The sequence below is a fragment of the Phycomyces blakesleeanus genome (assembly GCF_001638985.1).
Source record: "Phycomyces blakesleeanus NRRL 1555(-) unplaced genomic scaffold PHYBLscaffold_32, whole genome shotgun sequence".
NCBI classification, from domain to species: Eukaryota; Fungi; Mucoromycota; class Mucoromycetes; order Mucorales; family Phycomycetaceae; genus Phycomyces; species Phycomyces blakesleeanus.
In genome coordinates, this window is record NW_017265189.1 from 147,173 (window position 1) to 168,164 (window position 20,992).

The window sequence follows — 20,992 nt, forward strand, 5'->3', positions numbered from 1 at the left end:
TTTTCTACATGGCAACGAGTTTTTTATTGTCAATTAGACCATCTGCAACCCATTTCTCCATCATCCTCTTGGCTGTGCCTAAGAAGAGATTGTGCATTGGATCAATGATCGTGCAGCGGACAACGTCAAAGTACTGGAGACGATGCAGTTCGGACCAGCGAACACCATTTTCAACTTCAAGACGATGTCTCTCAGCTTCAGTGGTTGCATTCCTCCAGACCTCAGCATCCTTACAATTATCATTCTTAGTGCGAAGGAGCCACTTTGAGAAATCAAATCCAGAATAATCGACAGAGCTCGTTCCAGCTAATCGGGAGAATTGGCGATTACATTTGTGGCATGCGTTTGTACTGGTATGGGACGTGAATCCACACACTTTTCAGGCAGCAGGGATGTCGCAGGCAACCATAAACAGAGCAGCGCGGATGGTGGTACCATTTGGGCATTGATATGTCTGGACTCTGACTCCCTTGTACAACTTTTCTAATTCGTCAACCAGAGGTCTGAGGTACGAATTTATCTCGGATGTTTTTGCTTCTTTTGGACCTGGCATTAACCCAACGAGAATGACATTTTCTTTCTTGAATCTTACACTTCGAGGAAGATTGTTTACAGCCAGGTAAATTGCACCACACGAATATGTCACACCGTCGAATGGCTGGAACCAGTCAATGTTTAAGGTCAACATCAGTGAGCGGTTGCCATGAACAAAGGGAATTCCATTGGTGTCTTTCAAATCCTTCCACATCAAGCCATCATACACATCGAACATAGTATTCTCAGCCTTCGGGCTACGGTTCCACGAGTCGATTTGGGTTTCAAAATCAGGCCGAGAAAAGAGAGCTTTGATCGAATTCTGAACAGAGTGATACACATATGTTCTTTTTGGAATGGACGACTGATTTCCCGACTTGAACAAACTATTACCGCACATTGAGTTATTCCCAAATTTATCAAAGATACAGAAGCGGGGTGTTGATTCATTGTTCTCATATATGCTGTGACATTCGCTACAAGAAACATATTTCTTTATACCGTCTGTAAAGGTATTGAATCCTGCCATGCTTTTGAGACCAGGGATGCTAACTGGGAGACGGAATGGATCTCTGAAAAGCTCGAGTATTTTGTTCATGATGGCAATGAGAAGAATGGCGCCTTCATCGACGACGTACAAGGATACAAATAGTGCAAGGACCTGTACAATAAAACGATGGATGAAACTCAATTCTGAGTTGAATTCAGGAAAGTTGTCTTTTTTAAAAAAAATTAATTTCTATTATTTTATACAGCAGAACCCAATATCCATTATGAAAGTGTGCAAACCTTCACTATCAAGCATGTCATCCTCACTGGAATCGTCTTCGCAACCGTCAGAATCAAGATCAGAGTTAAACTCTTCATTCTCATAACCAAAGACAGCATCGGATTCTGAGAGAGGTAAGACTCGAATAGGCTCTTGTGTCTCCATGTCTACTTCTATACTGGTGTCCATTTCTACCGGAACCATAAAAGAAGTTAGAGCAAATAAAAATAAAAATAAAAATATATATTTTTACCATCAAAGTCATAATCCATATCATAATCATTGTCTATGGCCACCGAGTTCTGTTCATCATTGTTGATAACTTCAGGAACATAGCTTACAGTAGTTTCGACTGATCTCTTAATAATCACTACATTACATATGTTATTAAATCGAAAATATAAATGTAAATATAATTAAAACATAAAAGAAAATTCCCTACATCTATTACGAAAGATGTTCATTCCAGCATCGTCTCTTCTTTTATGAAAATTAAATGTCTGTACAGACACTGTATCTGATCCTCCAAATCTTGTCTTGCAAACAGAACATTTGCATTCTTTTGTTTTGTTTGATTTACGGGTTGGTGCCATTGCTTAATAATTATTAAAATAATATTATTTTTTAAACAGTAAAGAAGATAAATATATATTCAGGTACAGTTTATTTCATTCAATTTAAGTTTATTATTGTATTTTTTTATGCTACTCGGTGCTCTATGACCAATAGAATCGTTTTAAAAAAATTGCAATGTTTATTCTACAAAAAAAAATCCTGCACTACAAATTTGGGTTTTCTGTCCACCGAATTTTACATCCCATCACGTATGGGAATCGGGCATTTTTTTGCAGTGTTGTACGCAGCTTGATAGTATCCTACAAGACAATCATATTCATGTTTTGGCATAAATGATAATGGTCTTGTTTTCAATGGCAAGGCGGATGATGGCAGGGGCTTGTTTCCACGAATTGTCATTGAAAGATTCTGTGAAGCTTCAAGATATTTGGAAATTGAGAAAGAGTGAGAGAGGTAGGTGTTGGTGTTGGTGTTGTTGTTGGTGGTGAACTTATTGAAAATTTCAAAACATGCAAGTGCATGCATAGGTTTCAGAAGTCAACAAACAAAATCTCCCTCCCACAACTCTTCAATGAACTGTCTCATAAATGTCAATTCAAACCCGTTTCTTCAATTGGTTTTGATATTTTTCAGGACACTATTGTACCTTTCAAAGCTGAAAAGCCAATAGCCATAGACGGGCCCAAAGTCAATCATTGTTTGGCGTAAGTGCAGATGCAGGTGCATGTTGGGAGAGAGAAGGTCCAGGTAGTAGAATGTCTCACACCCTTTACAGAATTCTTCTAAGCATTTGTGTCCTTTCTCAATGTCTTCTTCAGAAACACTAGGCTTGGTGAAGTATCTGCATGAGTTAACAAACTCTATCCAGTTCTTGAACTCTGGCAACGGCAACACATCCCTTAGAACCACAGGAGAGTACACAAGGCACCAAGACTTCCACTCATCAGCCTTCATATAGGAAAATCCCTTGGCAATCTTTGTCCCAAGTGACGTGTAATCGGGTGGCAACACTACCTTCTCAACAACCTTTTGCATGGCAACGAGTTTTTTATTGTCGATTAATCCATCTGCAACCCATCTCTCCAGCATTCTTTTGGCAGTGCCTAAGAAAAGATTGTGCATGGGATCAATGATTGTGCAGCGGACAATGTCAAAGTACTGAAGACGATGCAGTTCAGACCAGCAAACATCATGTGCAACTTCAAGACGCTGTCTCTCAGTTGGTTTGATTGCATTTCTCCAGATCTCTGCATCCTTACAATTGTCATTCTTAGTGCGAAGGAGCCACTTTGAGAAATCGAATTCAGAATAATCAACGGAACTCGTTCCAGCCAACCTCAAAAATTGATGCTTACACTTGTGGCATGCATTTGTACTTGTATGGGATGTGAACCCACATACTTTCCTTGCAGCAGGTATATCACAGGCAACCATGAGAAGGGCTGCTCAGATAGACGTACCATTTGGACATTGGTGAGTCTTAATCTTAATACCTTTGTACAGCTCCATCAACTCATCCACAAGCAGTTTCAAATAGTTATTTATGTCAGAAGTGCTTGCTTCTTTAGGCCCTGGCATTAACCCAACAAAAATCATGTTCTCCTTCTTGAACCACTCACTGCGTGGAAGATGATTGATTGCAAGATATATGGCACCACAGGAGTAGATAACAATATCGAATGGCTGAAACCAGTCAATGTTCAGCATGAGCATGAGTGATTGCTCAGTATCAACAAAAGGTATACCATCTACATCTACTATCTCATTCCACATCACACCATTGTACATGTCAAACAAAGTGCTATCCATTTTCAGGCCGCAGTTCCATGAGTTGATCTTGTTTTCAAAATCCGGGCATTGAAAAAACGTCTTTAGAGCTTTCTTGACAGAGTGGAATACATATGTTTTTTTGGGTGCTTTTGACCCGGAATCAGGCTTAAACAAGCTGTTGCCACACAAGGAGATTTTACCAAAATTGGGTGATGTACAACACAAAGGGGCGGCTTCATTATCATATATGGCATGGCATTTGCTACATGCAACATACTTCTTGACACCACTTGTCAACACTTCAAATCCGGCCAAACGTTTGAGGCCAGCAACACTCATGGGAAGGCGGAATAGGTCAAACAAAAACTGCAGGATCTTGTTGATTATGACAATCAGGATTATAGCTCCTTCATCCACGACGTATAGTGAGACAAAAAGAGCAACTAAAATAACAATGAATCGGTGAATCAAATTCAATTCCGAGATTGATTCCAATGAAGAATCTTTGATTTGATTTTTTTTAAAGAACGTTGATTAACTCTCTATTTTCTAGAATATAATATTATCTAAAGCTGTGTACCTACCTTCATCATTGTCCATCTCAACATCGGATTCATCTTCATATTCTTCTTCTTCTTCGTAAGTGTCACTTATATACTGGACATTATCTTCAGGGCCAAACACACAATTCATTTCAGAGAAAGGTTGGTTTCTTGTCCGTATATCCAAAATGTCATTTGTGTCATTTAGGTCTACAAAAGCAGAATGTTAGACCCAAATAAATCAATGTAATAAAATAAGTTTTCTTACTTCTAAACTCAGAATTCATTTCAGCATTTTCCTGTTCAAATTCAAAACTATCTTCCTCTTGATTTACAGGCTCAGAAACAGCACTACTAATTGTATCGCATGTGTCTTCATGGGCTACACATTTATTATTATTAGTGTTAGTATTATTATTATTATTATTATTATTATATAAAATAATAAAAAAGGAAATGATATAAAATAAAATAAAATATAGTAAAGTAAAGCAAATGTATTAACCATACGTGTTTGAACATGTGTAATATCATAATTATCTTTTTCTCGATGACATTTAAATGTTTTAATAGATACATGATCAAATTCTAGTGTCTTGCTTTTACAGATAGAGCATTGACACTTTTTTCTAACAGTTGGTTTACGAATAGGAGCTATTTTAAAATGAAAAGAAAGGTTTACAATAGTATTTAATAGTAAAGAAAGAGACTAAAGAAAACACACATTTATTTTATTTGAGTTTGATGTTGCATTCTAATGCTACACAGCTGCCAGTAGTCAATAGAGTAGCTTAAAATACTATTCAAATACTTTATTCACAAAAGTGAGCTGAACTACAATTTTACCTATTCTGTCTATCAGAACTTAGGTATAATTTACATATGCAAAATTGATCTGTTTTTGCAGTGGATGAGGCATCATATCGAATAAGACCTCAAGACAAACATTCCTGTTGTAAATGAGTATTGACTACTGCTGTAATTGAGAATAAGTCTGAAGGAAATAATATAAGGCCTCAGCTATTCCAGTCAAAGGTGTCTACCAATTACTTTATTATTTAACACACAGGTTTAGCATGCATGATAGTGATTATATTTCATATGATGATATCACCATAATATGGGATACATCAGTGGATTATTATAAGCATAATTATAACTCATAAACACATTTACTTTCGATGTTAATACTTCATTTGGACTACACACATTTATATAATTAATCATACATTAATTATCCCAAGATCACGTTGCTCTGATTAAGGCTCAGATAGGATCGATTACCTGACCTCAGTCATATAATTTTCCCAATCCAAAACAATATAAATAGCAGTAGTAGTTCAGTGTAGGAACCTGGTCAAACTTTGATATAAAATCCTTTCTCAATAAACAAAACCTACACAAGTTCTTACAAATCTTCATTCCTAATCTCAAATCTTCAATTCTTCCTCTTAAAAACTTCTTCAACTTCAACCACCACAACAATTCCAAATAATTAGTATAAATATCAATAGCAATTGTTCATAATAAAATCATCTTTTATCTACTATATTAATTTGTCTGTTTGATTGTACTTCTTTATTATCAAGTATACTTCTTTGCCTGTTTTTATATTATCTGGTCATTGATTTATTAGCTAAGCACAATTTGATATAATATAACATATGATATATTTGTTTGTTATGGATTGTAACAGTATCATTTGGCAAATAAATATAATGTGAATTACAAAATATAAGAAGAAGAATACAATAAGAATGAAAAAGAATGTGTAATTTGACAGGTAAGAATTGGTGACAGACAGGTAGAAAAAATAGGGAGAAGAGTAAAATGGAAATTATGACAATGACAAAGTCTGAGAAAGACAGAAAAGGGAAAATAGAGAAATGAAATATATCAAAGTTGACAGAACACTCCAAAGAACAAGGACACTGTGTATGAATAAAGAATAATGATAATAATGGACAAAAATAAATAAGATCAAGGATAGAATAATGATTTTATTGATTGAAAAGATTATTCCTTTTATAAACAAAAATATTTAGTTAAAATAATTTTTTGAGGAAAAGAAAAGAAAGTCAAGTGAAAAATTTTACTACATGTAACTGGTGTTGATAGTAGAAGTAGAATAGAAAATTATAGAGAAAGTAAAATAAAAGTATAGTAAAAATATAATAATTGAATAAAGATAAAGTAAAAATATAGTGAGATAGAATAGAAGTAAAGTAATAATATAATAATAATGTAGTAAAGTAAAGTAAAAAATATAATAATAGTATAATAATGGAATCTAATAAAATGTAATAAAAAATAGTGCAAAATAAATGTCGGTGATAAAGAAGTGTATAAAATTAGGGGAAAGAGATATAATGTTTTTAGTGAGTGACAGGTGTTTCTGAGATGACGATGTAGATGGATATTTTAATTTTAAGGAACGGGATTATATTGGAGGGTTTGGATATAGGGGTATCGGGAGCAAGATTTCCCAAGAAACCTGGGGGGACCACTCTTGTCCCTCGAGATACGTCACTCGGTCGACTCACTGTTGACATCAACGCCCACGAGTCCAGTACTACCCGTCATGGCTCACCGCCAGACCAAATCACCAAAGGAATCCACCGTCCAGTATCCCTCACCAGAAATTAATTAAAGCTCAAGTTTTTTGTAACATACATGATAAATATAAAATGCGCGGATGGTTAAGTGGTATAATCTTCGCCTGCCACGCGAAGGGCCCGGGTTCGATTCCCGGTCCGCGCATCACTTTTTGTCTCTTTGTCAGACATTATTTTGATGAATCTGTAAAATCTGAAGATAGTTAACCGCAGTACTTCTTTATGCGCAGTAATATCTTCCTGAGCATTAACCGCAGTATAATGACTATTTCTTTAATTAAATATAAATAATAACTACTGTGGATAATGTGCAGTATTAGTTTAGAAAACTATATAAGACAATTCAATTCATATCAATAAAAAGTATCTTTTATCCTCTCTTTGATTTTACGTATACTCCTTGATCCCCAGTGGGTTTGACCTTTTGACTTTGTTATAGTAAAAGGAAGACCAACCCAGATCAGGAACAACACATTGCTGAACAAAATTGGTTGTCAAGTTGTCAAGTCTCGATCTGGTATTTCTTTTCTGGCACTTGTAACTAAGTCGCAGAATCAATACCACTGGGGATCGTCAAGTTTATGAATAGTTTTTAGATAAGAATAAAGATGCTTTTTATTAAATGTATTTCTTGACTGTTTATACAAAATGATAATTGATTTCTGGCTAAAAGAATAGCTATGATAATATGTCTTAGATGCTTGTTGTCCAGTGATATCTTCTACAAGTATATTTACCATCTTAAACATCTAAAACATATGTGAAAGTCCAATCGGCGAAGTCAAGATCTTTTATCCTAAAAAGTCAACCATTACTGCTTGCTTGTAAATCCCGATTTTGGTTACCAATGTCAACTCTGACATTACCCCCCTCCTGGCTTTGTGATCGTCCACAAGCACCAACATCATCAGGTGAAGCCACAGAATCAACTGCATCATTCAGAATTTCGGTGTCAAGGAGTCTCATGGCAGCACACCAGGCTGAGCAAGAGGTGGTTGGATTGTACCAAGTGTCATTAGGGGCATCACCATTTGTCTTGTATAACTGATCAACGTGAACCCATGACGCAAGAGGTTTTCCTTCCATGGTTTTGAGCTGATATGTACCATATTTGTTGTTCTTGTTCATCACAATAAATGGATGCTTGAACTGTGGCTCCAAACCAAAACGACCTTCATGTGTGAGCTTGACGTGATCACGAATTTCAAACAATACTTTCTTGATCACTGCGTCCCATTTTTCTTTGTCCTTTGAGCTCATGACACTTATGCGCAACTCGGCAGCTTCCCTGGCCCTACCAACATTTTCCAGTTAGTCTGCTGTCTGGTCGGCTATGGCACATGGGTCTTCCGAGATAGTCTTGTCGAGGTAAGGCTGTTGGGGATCTCCAGGAAGAACAGGATGTTGGCCATAAGTAAGGAAAAAAGAGCTATACCCCATAGTAGAATGGGTGCGGATATGGCAGGCCCAGAGTGCAGCAAACAGAAACTCATCCCAACAATGGAGGGCACCGTTTGTGTATTTACACAACATTTGTTTCAATGTGCCGTTTAAATGCTCACACTTGCCATTCGTGCGTGGGTGAAATGCAGAGGTTAACCAGTGGTTAAACTTGATACGGCTGAGATAGGCAACCACCAGTTTACTGGTGAAGTTAGCACCATAGTCTGTTAATATCTCGGCAGGACAACCAAAACGCATGACAATCTCTTTATATATGAAATTGGCTACAGCTTCTGCAGATGCGATGGGGACAGTGCGGGCAATGGGCCAATTGGTTGTACAATCAACGGCAACAAGGATCCAACAATTTCCTTTTAGCATCATGGGGAGCCTACCAATGAAATCGAGGTGCCATCTCTGAAATGCTACTGGGATCTTCAATGGATGCATCTCGTCATGGTGTTGTCCATCCTTTCTTGCGTTCAGCTGGCATTTGTGGCATGTGCTCAAACATTCCTTGATATCATTACAGAGGGTGGGCCACCAGTGATGGGGCTTCAGTATGTCGACCATAGTAGAAAATCCCGAATGTCCAAAACCCTTATGGTAAGTCTGGACTGTATCGGCATGCTGAGAAAATGGCAGAAACGGAACTTTGCGAACTTCATCCTCACTCAATGTCACCTTACGATATACCTTCCGGCTTCTCACTATGAAATGTTCTCTGTTCTTCTCCACAATTCCTTTGGCATCGGCTGGTACTTGGTCGGGTCAGAACATATAATAATTGGGCCAATCTGTGGAGTGGGTCAGTGGTGTGGCATACAAGTAATCTGGCTCAATTGCGTCTTTAGCACTCTGGCTTTCCAGACCTCTGACATGAGACAATGCATCTGGTACATCGTTCTCTTTTCCTGGCTTGTACTGAATGTCTGGTGCGTATAGTTCTAATTTGGCAATCCATCTTACAAGGCGTGGAGTTGGTGTCACCTGAGAATGGAAATAATTCAAGGGCAAATGGTCCGAGAACACTGTGTATGGTCGGCCATCAACAAGGCAACACCAGGTTCTAAGAGCGTGCACAATTCCTAGCAACTCTCTTTCTTGAGCAGGATAGGCTTGCTCTACATTATTGAATTTCTTTGACTTGTATGCGAGGGGGTGCCATAAACCATCTTCACCTTCTTGTAGCAGGACTGCACCAACACCAAAATTGGAGGCATCAGTTTCAATGCAATATGGCTTGTGCACATCCAGGGCTTGCAGAACAGGAGGTGATTTCAACTTTTCTTTGATGAGATCGAAGCTGATTTGGCACTCCTTTGTCCATATGATCAGTCTTCATTTAGCACCAGTACCACAGGTCAGGTCTGTTAATGGGGATGCTATGCTTGCGTAACCTGGGATGAATCTTTGGTAGTGCTGGGCAAGACCACAAAACTGACGGACTTCTTGTACGTTTGTCGGAGCAGGCCATTCCTTGACAGCTTTAACCTTTCCAGGTGCAGGTAGAATGCCTCATGCTGAGATATGGAATCCAACGAAGATAAGCTCTTTCTTGTTAAATTCACATTTCTTCAGATTGGCCACAAGCTTCTCCTCTTGCAACCTTTTCAGGACGTGCCAGATATGGCAGTGGTGGTCTTCCTCAGTCTTGCTGAAGATGAGTATATCATCTAGATACACCAGAGCGAAATTGTTGAGACAATCACCAAGGACACAGTTCATCAGGCTCTGAAATGTCGGAGGTGCATTGGTCAGACCAAAGGGAAGAACAAGGAACTCATACTGGCCATATCTGGTGTTGAATGCTGTTTTGGGGACATCACTAGGGTGGATCTTCACTTGATGATATCTGCTTTTTAAGTCCAGGCTAGTGAAGTGTGCGGACCCACAGAGTCGTTCCAGGCATTCATCAATTCTTGGTAACAGGTGGTTGTTTCTCACAGTAATCTTATTTAAAGTGCAATAATCTATGCACATTCTCATCGTTCCATCTTTTTTCTTCACAAACAGGATGGGCGCTCCCCAAGGCGATGCACTAGACCTGATTAGCCCAAGGTCCAGGAGTTCTTTGAGTTGTTGTTTCAGTTCGTCCAACTCCAGGGGACTCATCTTGAAAGGAGGTCGGCTGATCGGTCTTGCCTCTCCAGTGTCAATAACATGTTGTACATCTCGGTTTGGGGGAACACCAGAGAGCTCTTCTTTAAAAACGTCTGGGAAGTCCTTGGCCAGGTTACTCCAATCAGAATTGTTGATTTATTTTGCCTGGTCTTCTTTGACATACAACAGGAAACTATCTGCATCGGCCTTCTTTATCAGTTTCTTTACTTGCTTATGGGATACAAGATAGTTCAGGTGATGTTTGGCTGTTCTTGTGTTGCATGGTTCTATGATGAATTCTTTGTTATGTTTTTGTAATTTCCAGCTGTCATTGAGCCAATCAGGGACAGGTTCTGCCTGTTGGAGCCAAGTACGACCTAAGATCAAGTCGAACTTCATTGGGAACACATATGCTTCTACAGAGTCCTTGTATCCATTGAGGGAAATAGGTATGGTGATCTTCTTGGTAATTGCAATGCGATGTCCACCAGCTGTCTCTACTTGTCTGTCATTAACGTGTACCACATTGCTTGCTAGTCTTGAAATCTCTGGGGTGACATAATTTGCGCTTACCCCACTGTTGATCAGTACTGAGATAACTTTATCTTCATAAACGGCCTCATATAATAGTAAGTCTGTATTGACAGTAGAGTTGAGTTGCTCTAAATGCATCAAATCTTCATTGCAAGTAGTAGGGACATCGAAATATTGGTAAGACAAAGCTTTATTATCATGTTCTTCATAATTACCACTATTGTAATCTTTTACATCCCTGTTAGGGTGGGGGTCTTGGTCCTCACACAACTGATTCCCCTTTAGCTCAGTTGTATGGAATGAGAATTCCTTGCGGCCTTGTGCCTTGGCTTGTCCTTCGTCTAACTGGCAGATGGCAGCAGTACGTTCTGAACAGAAACGGCAGAGGTGTCCAATCTGGCCACACCAGAAACACTCGCGGTTATCTCTACCTCCTTGTTGGTGTGGTCTCACGTTGGAACGGCTGGCGGAGCTTCAGTTACTGTGCTGGCCTGAGCGTCCCTGGTAGTTGGTCCGCATTGACCCCCTCCCCTCCATAGCATCAAGGTCCATAGGGGTGGGACCATCATCGCGAACATACTGCGGAACAACCTCTGGGCGGGAAGTGGGGACAGGGCGGTGGCCATTCTCAAAAGCTAGGGCAGTGCGGGCAGCTTCGGCAAGGTCCAAGGGTTCCTGGAAGCGGACTTGGCTGCGAGTTTCAGGACGCAAACCACTAACAAATCTGTCTAGAGCCTCGTCCTCAGTCATGGATGGAATATCCATACATAGATCTTGAAAAGTGTTGATATATGATTCAACAGAACCAGTCTGGCACAGGGAGCAAATGCGATCTTATGCATTTTGAACAGAGTGGACAGGATGGAAATTGTCATTGAGCAAATGAGTAAAAGTGCACCAGTCCAAGGTTCTGGTACCATTATCTTCCAGACGACGCCACCAGACATCAGCACGGTCACAGAGCAAAGTTATGGCATACAACGTTCAGCTGTCATAATCCATGCAGTGGAGCTCAGCAAAATGTTCCATGGAACAAACCCAACCATCGATTGCATTGGCAGAGCGGGCCCCATGATAAAAATCTGGCCGTTCTATCTGGACCAAGGGAGGCAAAGATACTGGAGCAGGAACAGAGTTCGGGCCAGTATAAGCAGCAGGTGGTTGAGAGCTATGGAGAGCAGTGGTAAAAGCCGCAATCAACTCGGGCATGGTCATGGCAGCTGGGGCAGCAAGAGCAGCAGGGTCGACTGGAGCAGGAGGAGTACTCATGGGCAAAGAGCTGGGAACAGGTATGTGGACCGGAGAGTTGGGAACAAGAGGTGTAGAAACAGGTACACCAGATAGTTTGGCAACTATGTTTTGGGCTTGAGTGTCCCAAAAAGATACACGGGAAGGAGAGGAATGGAGACGCTGGTCTTCAGGAAGTGAAGGCACAGTATGGGAAGCAGCAAAAGAACTAGCAAGTTCAGCGGGAAGCAAGATCTGAACTCGTTCTTCGATTTCAAATTTTTTCTTCTGGGCGTTGGTAAACTAGACACTGTTCTGGTCAGAGGAACTATTCATTCAGCTACCAATTGTCAAGTCTCGATCTGATATTTCTTTTCTGGCACTTGTAACTAAGTTGCAGAATCAATACCACTGGGGATCATCAAGTTTATGAATAGTTTTTAGATAAGAATAAAGATACTTTTTATTAATTATATTTCTTTACTATTTATACAAAATAATATATGATTTCTAATTAAAAAAATAACTACAATAATATGTCTTAGATGCATGTTGTTTAGTAATAGAGAGCTGTTTAAATTTGAGACATATCCTTTCATCTGATGCAAGCCCCCTTTTATTTTCTTTTTTGAATTAATTTATGCAAAACCATCTGAAACATCTGTTTTTAGTAAGTTGAATATCTTGATTTTTCTTGTTTGAATAAGAAATATTGATGATATCTTGCAAGCATAATCATTAAGCTATATAAAGCCCAGTTTTTTCAGAATTCTAATATTTTTTCACTTTTCTTGCATATATATATTCTAATACAATAATGCCTCCAAAAAGAACCTCTAAGAACGCTGAGAACAGCAACAAGAAACTGCGAATCAAGCAGTATAAACTTTCTGGATTTGAGGAAGAGAAGAAGTCAAAGAAGGCACATGGTTTCTGGAACAATACCAAAGAGTTGGTGCTCTTACAGGAATACGCGCACCTTTTCCCCCCTTCTTTGAAGAAAGGTGCACACAAGAAGGCATGGCGGGACATTGTTAAAAGTGTCAATGACGTGACACCTGGCAAGACAGAGCTGTCTTACAACACTTGCCGTCGCAAAATGTTGAAACTTGTAGACATCTACAAGAATGCCTTTGAGGAGAGGACTGTTGCTGATACCTTGGGTGCAAATAGAAACAGGCCAGAGGTAGAGAAGGCTGTCCGAAAGATCCTTGACAAGGTAGAGTCAAATTTATATTTAGTTTCCTTTCAGTTTTCTAATTACATACATATATTTAATTAAATGTAGAAAGAGCAGCACAAGGCGTTCAAGGTTTTTGGTCATAATAAGGAGATTGCCAGACAGGACTTTAAGCTTGGCCTTGAAGGCCGTGTACGGGCAATTGCGTCAGGAGCTCCTGACCAGATCACAAATCTCAGGCAAAAATACCAAGATTTTATCAAAAAGATCAATGCAGAAATGCATGAAAATTTCCCAGCAGAGAGCTCTGCTATGGCTGCGGCCCAACCAGTTGGCAGTCAAGCTAGCTCAGCTAGCATTGAGGATGAGGAGGGCAAGGAGGGCGGGGAGAATGAGAACGCAGATAAGGAGAATGAGAACGTGGATGAGGACGTGGATGAGTACGTGGATGAGGTCGAGGATGAGGATCATCTGAAGGTGGGAAATGAAGTCCCAGAGTCCCAGGCTACCCACCATGCTGAAGTCATGGGGGTGCTGAAGCAGATACTTCAGAAGATGTGCAATATCAAAGAGGAATTAAAAAAAACAAGAAAATAATGATAAAAGCATAAAAATTTAAGTATTAAATTATTTAAAATAATATATCATCTTCATCTTCTCTGTCTATTTTATCACGTCTTAATCCAGAGATATACTCCTCAAGAGTCGGTGGCTCTAAACCAAAATATAAACTTGTTGGCAATCTATTGTGACCAGTACAGTGGATCATATTTTTGAATACTGTGGATAGCATGTACACAGTTGCTGGACTTGTTTCCCCTGTTTTCATGGCATACTTATACTTGAAATACTTAAAGTACTTCTGTACTTCCCCAAATTCCCACTCTACTGCCACTCGCACTTTTGACATACTCTTGTTAATTTTTTTTATCTAAATCTATTGTACATGGTTAATATATTATACAATCTTTGTCGACAATCTTTTATGGTTACTATACCACTAAGAGATACGCCTTCAAATAGTGAGTATAGGCACTTGGAAACCATGTAAGCTGGATTGCCGTACAAGGCAAATGGCAATTCGACATCTGGTACAATATCCAAGTATTTTTCCACTCTTGCTTCTGTTTTGGACATGGTATATATGTACTGATCATGTCTAGAGCCAACATATGGTCCAAGCAAGCTGCTTGTGATCCCATCAGAAGTAACAATAGACTGGTACTTCAAAGCATGCATGTGCTTCCAACTATTGTAAAAAGCTTTTTGAACTTTATTACCTTGGCTTGGTCTTGATATTGCTTGCATAGTACCATCAATGAAACTAACAATGTTTGGCAGTGCTACACCTTTGTCGTAGATTGCACTTGCAAACCTTTCCAAGTTTTCCAGGTGAAATTACTTAATATTGAATTGAAGTCCCCATTTAATCTGGCTCATAACAATGCTTTCAAATCCTTGGCAAACTACAGATACATTGCTTTCACTCATTTCAAAAAGTATAGACATATCACCTAAGTGTCTTGGAAAGCTGTACTGATTGAGTAACATTGCAAAGCCAAGGTTCTTACGGACTTGTATACTTGAAAAACGGTACACATGATCCAATCTGAGTGCTGTTGTTATTCTCTCAATTTCACCCAAAGTGAAACAAAATAGATATATACAAGTATTGTTACTCAAGAGATTTAGGTTTAGTTTGCTATATCTAGCTCTCCTGGCTCTTCTAATCTCTTGAGATATGGTTTCTTCTTCATTCTGCTGTTGCTCTTGCTGCTGTTGCTCTTGCTGCTGTTGCTGTTCTTGATGTTGTTGTTGTTGTTGTCTTTGTTGTTGTTGTTGTTGCCTTTGTTGCCTTTGTTGATGAACTTGGGCGTGATTGCTAATGTTATATTCGGAATGATTGGTTATTTTATTTTGAATTTAGATGATCAATTTGAGTATAAAGAAGTTGTTAAAGAATGAAGCTCATGCATAATATTTTCACAAGCTATATTGTTGATGCAACATGATGGTACACATATGGTGTATTAGAGAATAAATTTTAAAAAAATGTTCCAACTTAAGTACCTTTTTTGGGCGTAGATACAAGGCAACTTTAAACAGCTCTCTAATATTTTCTACAAATATATTTATTATCTTAAATATCTAAAACATATACAAAAAACCAATTGGCAATGACAAGATATTTTACTATAAAAGTCAATCATTATTGATTGTTTATGAATTTTAATTTTGATTGTCACTGTCAATTGTGACAGTTTTATGTTGCAAGAAGCTTTAAATTATAAGAATATATAGAAGCAGTGACAAGCCTTTACTTTTGTTATTTTTTTTGGAATCTTAATATTTTTTATATACACTATAGTGGAGAGAATGATAACATATTATCACTTTGGTAACATAACTGCCTTTTTTTACTTAATAAAAAATGGCAGTTATGACTCTATATATAATCAAAACAGGCACTGTGGATTTCTGAAGGTTTATGGGGTTTTAAAGCTCCGAATTCAAACTCTGCCCTTTGCTTACAGTGTCATAAAGCAATCTGTAGATCACTAGTTCAATTCTCACAAAAGACATATAACATATTTAGTGAAATATAACATATTTAAATCATTATTATTAATTTTTTTAAAGTTTGTTTTCTCTATCAATTTGTGACGTGTTGTGACGTGCATATACTTAAAACAATGCCGTGAATGTAAGCTATATAGATTCAGTTTGAGCGTCACATAACGTCACAAATTGATAGAGAAAATATAATTATAAAATTTATAGTATCTATTTTAAGTGTTATAATCTTATAAATAATATAGTTTGTGTGGCTTAGTCACGTGCCACGTCACAGAAAAGTTTTTTTGACAGCTTTTATTTTGTTTAAATATTATGTTCATTTTTTTTTGCTTTCTTTTCTTTTATTTCTATTTTATTTATTTTCAAATGGATAATCAATCTTCTTTATCAATTTGTCCATTATCTATTCCTTCTTTGAGCTATGTAATGGCGTCAACATATACATCTGAAGTTGCAAAACAGTAAGTAAAAAGGTTATTTTTAATTATTATATACTAATATTTAATATATATAAAGATATTTGATTGCACAAGGTGCTTTATATCCAAGAAATCATATTATTTTTACTTGTTCTGGTGGCAGTTCTATGGACTATATATTTGAAAAAGACAGAGGCTACAGTTACAGATGCAGTAGAGTAAACAGCATGGGAGCAACATGTTGTAAAAGAGAAAGAAAATCTGAAAGATTGGATTCTTTCTTTGCACAAAGACATTTTTCCTATGATGTTGTTATGTAAGGAATATATTACTGGTTAAACTGGATTCCTAGAATGACAATGGGAGTTATGCTTGGTGTTTCTCCAGAAACTATGAGACATCTCATTGTTAGTATTCACCAATTGATTCAAATGGATTTAACGAACAATGACATAAGAATTGGTAAGTTTATAAGAGTTAAATATATATAGATATATTAAATATTTTTATAGGAGGTATTGATGCCAATGGTCAATTCATTATTGTTGAAATTGATGAAAGCAAATTTGGAAAGAGGAAATATCACTGAGGACATCGAGTAGAAGGTGTTTGGGTTCAGGGGGGTATTGAGAAAATAGCAGAACGAAAAACATTTTTGGTGACAGTTCCTCAGAGAGATGCTGCAACTCTCCTTCAAGTGATAAAGCAGTATGTAAAGCCTAATAGCATTATTCACACAGATTGCTGGGCTGCATATGGGGGATTGACATCAGTGGTTGATATGAACTATACTCATAGAACAGTCAATCACAATGTTGAGTATGTTATATCTGATGGTATTCATACCAATACTATAGAAGGTAAAATATTATAAAAGATAAAATTATTTTATTAACTTTTATTACATAGGTCTGTGGAACAGAATAAAAATGAACTGCAATGCCAGATTGCAAACAAAACAAATGGTGCCATGGATGTTGATGGAATTCATATGGAGAAAAAAATATGAGAACAGATTGTGGCAAGTAATGCTAAAGATATTAGCTGAGGTTTCTTTTGGAAGCATTGTTGAAAACCCAATATTTACAAATTATGAATATTTAGAAGATGATGAAGATAAAGAATATATTGATTCTACAATGTTTTAATAAAAATATAAGAAATATAGATTTAAATTAATTTGTATTAATAATATTAAAATGATAATATAAAAAAAAACATAAATACATTTTAATTCAAATATATCAAAAGAACAACATCATTCAACATCTATTAATAGGTATGTCATTTCCGATCTGATTGGTCTTCCTTTTACTATAACAAAGCCAAAAGATCAAACCCACTGGGAATCAAGGAGTATATGTAAAATCAAAGAGAGAATAAAAGATACTTTTTATTGATATGAATTGAATTGTCTTATATAGTTTTCTAGACTAATACTGCGCATTATCTGCAGTAGCTATTATATTATATTTAAATGAAAGAAGAGTCATTATACTGCGGTTAATGCTCAGAAAGATGTTACTGCGCATAAAGAGATACTGCAGTTAACCATCTTCAGATTTTACGGATTCGTCAAAATAATGTCCGACAGGTATAAGATAAGCTTTATATCTTAAAAAAATCAAATAAAAAATACAGTGCAAAATGAATCCAGTCAGAATCAAACCAGAGTCTCTGCATCACCAAACCATAACTGTAACAAGTAGGCCACAAGTATATGTAGTTGAAAAACATTTATTATGTTAAATCTATAGCCCCTAATTTAAAAACATATCTGTTAACTTTCTTACATAAACTTTGAAACTGCATTATCTTCACAACAAAAAACAGTACCAAAATGTGACGACTATTGATTAATATTTACAAAATTCAGGCTATCCAAATCCGGTTTTGCTGTTATTATAGAACAAATATTCGTAGAGTAATTTTAAAAAAAAGATATTAAAACACAGATATATAGAACACAAAAAGGATTGGTTTTTAGCTTAAGAACATTGATCTGATTTTGAAAACTCATAGAGATATTATCTATATCGGTAGTTTAAATCTGGCTTTAAAAAACCTGTAAACCTTCATTCAACCACACATTGTTGCTGCTGCTACAGCTGGTCTATCATCATACTAAAAAGTATGTTGTGGCTGTCTACGGCATTTTAACTGCTTTATCTTTGATGTTGCTTTGCTGAAGTCACATTCTATAGACTGACAAAAGACATGCCAAGACTGACATTTTGTTTGCTGAACATAGAATCAAAATTCAGCCTGTGCATGCTTGTGTTTAGTCCACAAAACAACTTTGTCAATACCTATTGCTAGGCATCATTTTTTGTAACATTGGTTACAACGATCCACTGCTGTTTGCAAAGCCACATTCCAAAAGGATTTCCAATGATTTGGGCAAGAGGGTCGATGTCCAATTGAGCTATTTAATGAGTCATAAATGAGTGAATTGAACTTATCAGTGATAGCATCAATGTTGGGTCTAGTGAGTGGCGGATTCTGTACAATGTCTTGCAAGGTGGAAAGGAGGGAGGTCAAGTTTTGATTGAAGGTATGAGCATAAAGAGCATGGACATCAGGTTCATTGAGGCGTGAGAGGTTCCATGTCTTGCGTAATGGTAGTGGCATATTGGTAGAGTGCTGTAGATCATAGGTAAAGGAAAGTGATAAAAGGCGATGATCTGATCCAAGAGACAAGTCAGTAGCAATATGAAGAGAAGAATTGATGAGAGGCATATTAGTTATAAAGAGATCAATAATACTGCTGATTTCATAGTTGTTGTGGAATAAAATATATGTCGGTATGCAAGGTGCAAGATCTGCATTTACAACTGATAGAGATCTCTCTTCTATCCAAGAACATAGTGCCAGTCCATGAGAATTTGATGCATAGTCACCAGTAACAGAGCCAAGTCTTGCATTGAAGTCACCACAAAGAATGATATCATGTGTTAAAGGAATGGAAGAGAGTACATATAGGACATCATAAGTGGGCATAGTTGGTGGAAGATATAAGCATACAATTCTGAGTGAGCCAATTTTGACAGCCAGAGCATATTTTGAGGGCATAGATATTTGAGTGACAGCATAAGGACAGTGAGGTGAGATTAGAACGGAAACACCCATAGAGCCCCTATAGGTGCCAGCTACAGGAGAACCATACAAGTGAATTTGTGACCATGATGTGGGAAGACGTGAGGGGGAGAGGAGCCATGTTTCTGTAATGAAGAGCATATGTAATGATTGACAGTGTTGAAGGGTATCTTGAATGGCTCTGGGTTGCAGGCCATTGGCATTCCATAATCCGATATTGAGATTACTCATTCAGACATAGTGACTGATGAGCTGCGCTGACATTTGAACAATGACCTACCAGTGGCATTAGTAAGAGTGGTGCGTGTAGGTATTTTATCTTCACTGATCCACCCTTCCTCACAAAAGAAGTGACCAACTGGGATAGCAACGTGTGGGTGCAAGAACTGAAGGGCTTAAAGACATCTATCATGGTGAAGCATGGCAGCAGTGTTGGCAAGTTCATGAGTGGACAGAGATGCATACTTGGGATCAGCAACATTATCAGGGTCAAGTGGATCAAATGCGTCCAAAATCTCAACAGAAGCAGTTGTCAGTTTGGCCTTAAATGTATCAGCATACTGGACATGAACAAGGATGCCAATGACACCTCTGGCTGGGAAGTTAATGTCCAAAAGTCGAGAAGAATCCACACCAAGAGTGCGGAGAGAGGAACGGACTTCTTTGTGTTTAAGGCGTCTTGATCTTGGAATATAAACATATTCATAACCTGAAGGACCAGAGGGAAGAGCAAACATATGAACAGAAGCTGCAATACGGCGAGCAGAGGGAACAGTAGACATTTTTGGGGCAGTTACAGGAAGAGAAACACTGGCTTTCGTAGCCCAAGTGGAGGCTTCCAGACCTGGTTCTTTGTTTTTGTCAGGAGCACCTACTGCGCCGGCTGGGTTCGAAAGTGAAATTTCTGAAAAGTTTTTTTCAGATGCACTCTGAGATCCTAATTGCTTCTGCAGATTAGCAATTGTTGTTCTAGCATGGTCTAATTCAGTAGTTAGTCTTGCATTCTCTGCTGCAAGTCGCTCCAACTGGTCGGTTCTGTTTTGCACATTCATGATTTGTGCCTGCAATGTTGTCAGGAATGAGGTAAGCTCGGTTGGCAATCCCTGCATGTTGCCGATTTGCAAATTGGCCATTGGGATTGAGAATGCAGATGGCGTGATGTTGTCTGATTGAGCTGAAATTTTTTTTGCTGACAGCTGGGATACCAAGGACAAGGACTGCACTACTTTTGGCAATGGGAGGTACGTTTTTCGTGATGGATGGATCGTTTTGCGTAAAGATGTTGATGGATGGATACACTTTATATGTGGATTCGTCAAAAATAAAATTTTGGAACCAGGCAAATAAAATGCTTAAGCGAAAGAGCAGTGCCTTCTTGGCTCAGGTTAAAGATTATATTTTATTAAAGGAGATAATGCTGGCGATCTATAGATCATATAGCCTCCAAAGTACAAAAAGAAGATATAAAAAAGTCTCAAGGGATCACAAAAGACAAAAAAAAGAGAGGGGAAAGAGAAGATCAAATCATACTAGCTTCAATGGCTGAATCTGCTCTCCACTTTGCAGCTGTGAAAATAGTTGTAACAGTGAAAGGGAGGAGACAGAAT

The 20,992-nt window shown here is 37.8% G+C and overlaps 8 protein-coding genes and 1 non-coding gene across 9 annotated transcripts; 3 read left to right on the plus strand and 6 right to left on the minus strand.

Moving 5' to 3' along the window:
- Nucleotides 1-2,195: 2,195 nt before the first annotated feature.
- Nucleotides 2,196-5,273, minus strand: PHYBLDRAFT_174666 (hypothetical protein; the record flags this gene model as incomplete). The annotated part of the gene is made up of 7 exons (XM_018437303.1): nucleotides 2,196-2,295; nucleotides 2,526-2,982; nucleotides 3,850-4,152; nucleotides 4,234-4,401; nucleotides 4,460-4,573; nucleotides 4,702-4,845; nucleotides 5,255-5,273. The coding sequence occupies 7 exons, from the start codon at nucleotides 5,271-5,273 to the stop codon at nucleotides 2,196-2,198; spliced, it is 1,305 nt and encodes a 434-aa protein (XP_018284996.1).
- Nucleotides 5,274-6,880: 1,607 nt separating this feature from the next.
- On the plus strand, nucleotides 6,881-6,951 carry PHYBLDRAFT_t260. Its single transcript has one exon. It is a non-coding gene; the product is annotated as a tRNA-Gly (tRNA).
- On the minus strand, nucleotides 6,891-8,066 carry PHYBLDRAFT_174667 (hypothetical protein; the record flags this gene model as incomplete). Its single annotated transcript, XM_018437304.1, has 3 exons — nucleotides 6,891-7,077; nucleotides 7,228-7,369; nucleotides 7,622-8,066. The coding sequence occupies 3 exons, from the start codon at nucleotides 8,064-8,066 to the stop codon at nucleotides 6,891-6,893; spliced, it is 774 nt and encodes a 257-aa protein (XP_018284997.1).
- Nucleotides 8,067-11,360: 3,294 nt separating this feature from the next.
- On the minus strand, nucleotides 11,361-12,664 carry PHYBLDRAFT_174668 (hypothetical protein; the record flags this gene model as incomplete). The annotated part of the gene is made up of 3 exons (XM_018437305.1): nucleotides 11,361-11,696; nucleotides 11,925-12,416; nucleotides 12,644-12,664. The coding sequence occupies 3 exons, from the start codon at nucleotides 12,662-12,664 to the stop codon at nucleotides 11,361-11,363; spliced, it is 849 nt and encodes a 282-aa protein (XP_018284998.1).
- Nucleotides 12,665-12,930: 266 nt separating this feature from the next.
- Nucleotides 12,931-13,890, plus strand: PHYBLDRAFT_174669 (hypothetical protein; the record flags this gene model as incomplete). Its single annotated transcript, XM_018437306.1, has 2 exons — nucleotides 12,931-13,332; nucleotides 13,402-13,890. The coding sequence occupies 2 exons, from the start codon at nucleotides 12,931-12,933 to the stop codon at nucleotides 13,888-13,890; spliced, it is 891 nt and encodes a 296-aa protein (XP_018284999.1).
- Nucleotides 13,891-13,924: 34 nt separating this feature from the next.
- On the minus strand, nucleotides 13,925-14,844 carry PHYBLDRAFT_160513 (hypothetical protein; the record flags this gene model as incomplete). The annotated part of the gene is made up of 3 exons (XM_018434193.1): nucleotides 13,925-14,224; nucleotides 14,287-14,668; nucleotides 14,696-14,844. 3 exons carry the CDS (start codon nucleotides 14,842-14,844, stop codon nucleotides 13,925-13,927), a joined length of 831 nt encoding a protein of 276 aa, XP_018285000.1.
- Nucleotides 14,845-16,642: 1,798 nt separating this feature from the next.
- PHYBLDRAFT_151900 (hypothetical protein) lies at nucleotides 16,643-17,298 on the plus strand (the record flags this gene model as incomplete). Its single annotated transcript, XM_018432778.1, has 4 exons — nucleotides 16,643-16,751; nucleotides 16,802-16,819; nucleotides 16,880-17,108; nucleotides 17,199-17,298. 4 exons carry the CDS (start codon nucleotides 16,643-16,645, stop codon nucleotides 17,296-17,298), a joined length of 456 nt encoding a protein of 151 aa, XP_018285001.1.
- A 1,313-nt stretch (nucleotides 17,299-18,611) lies between these two features.
- On the minus strand, nucleotides 18,612-19,616 carry PHYBLDRAFT_151901 (hypothetical protein; the record flags this gene model as incomplete). Its single annotated transcript, XM_018432779.1, has 1 exon — nucleotides 18,612-19,616. One exon carries the CDS (start codon nucleotides 19,614-19,616, stop codon nucleotides 18,612-18,614), a length of 1,005 nt encoding a protein of 334 aa, XP_018285002.1.
- Nucleotides 19,617-19,780: 164 nt separating this feature from the next.
- Nucleotides 19,781-20,518, minus strand: PHYBLDRAFT_174673 (hypothetical protein; the record flags this gene model as incomplete). Its single annotated transcript, XM_018437307.1, has 1 exon — nucleotides 19,781-20,518. One exon carries the CDS (start codon nucleotides 20,516-20,518, stop codon nucleotides 19,781-19,783), a length of 738 nt encoding a protein of 245 aa, XP_018285003.1.
- Nucleotides 20,519-20,992: the final 474 nt, after the last annotated feature.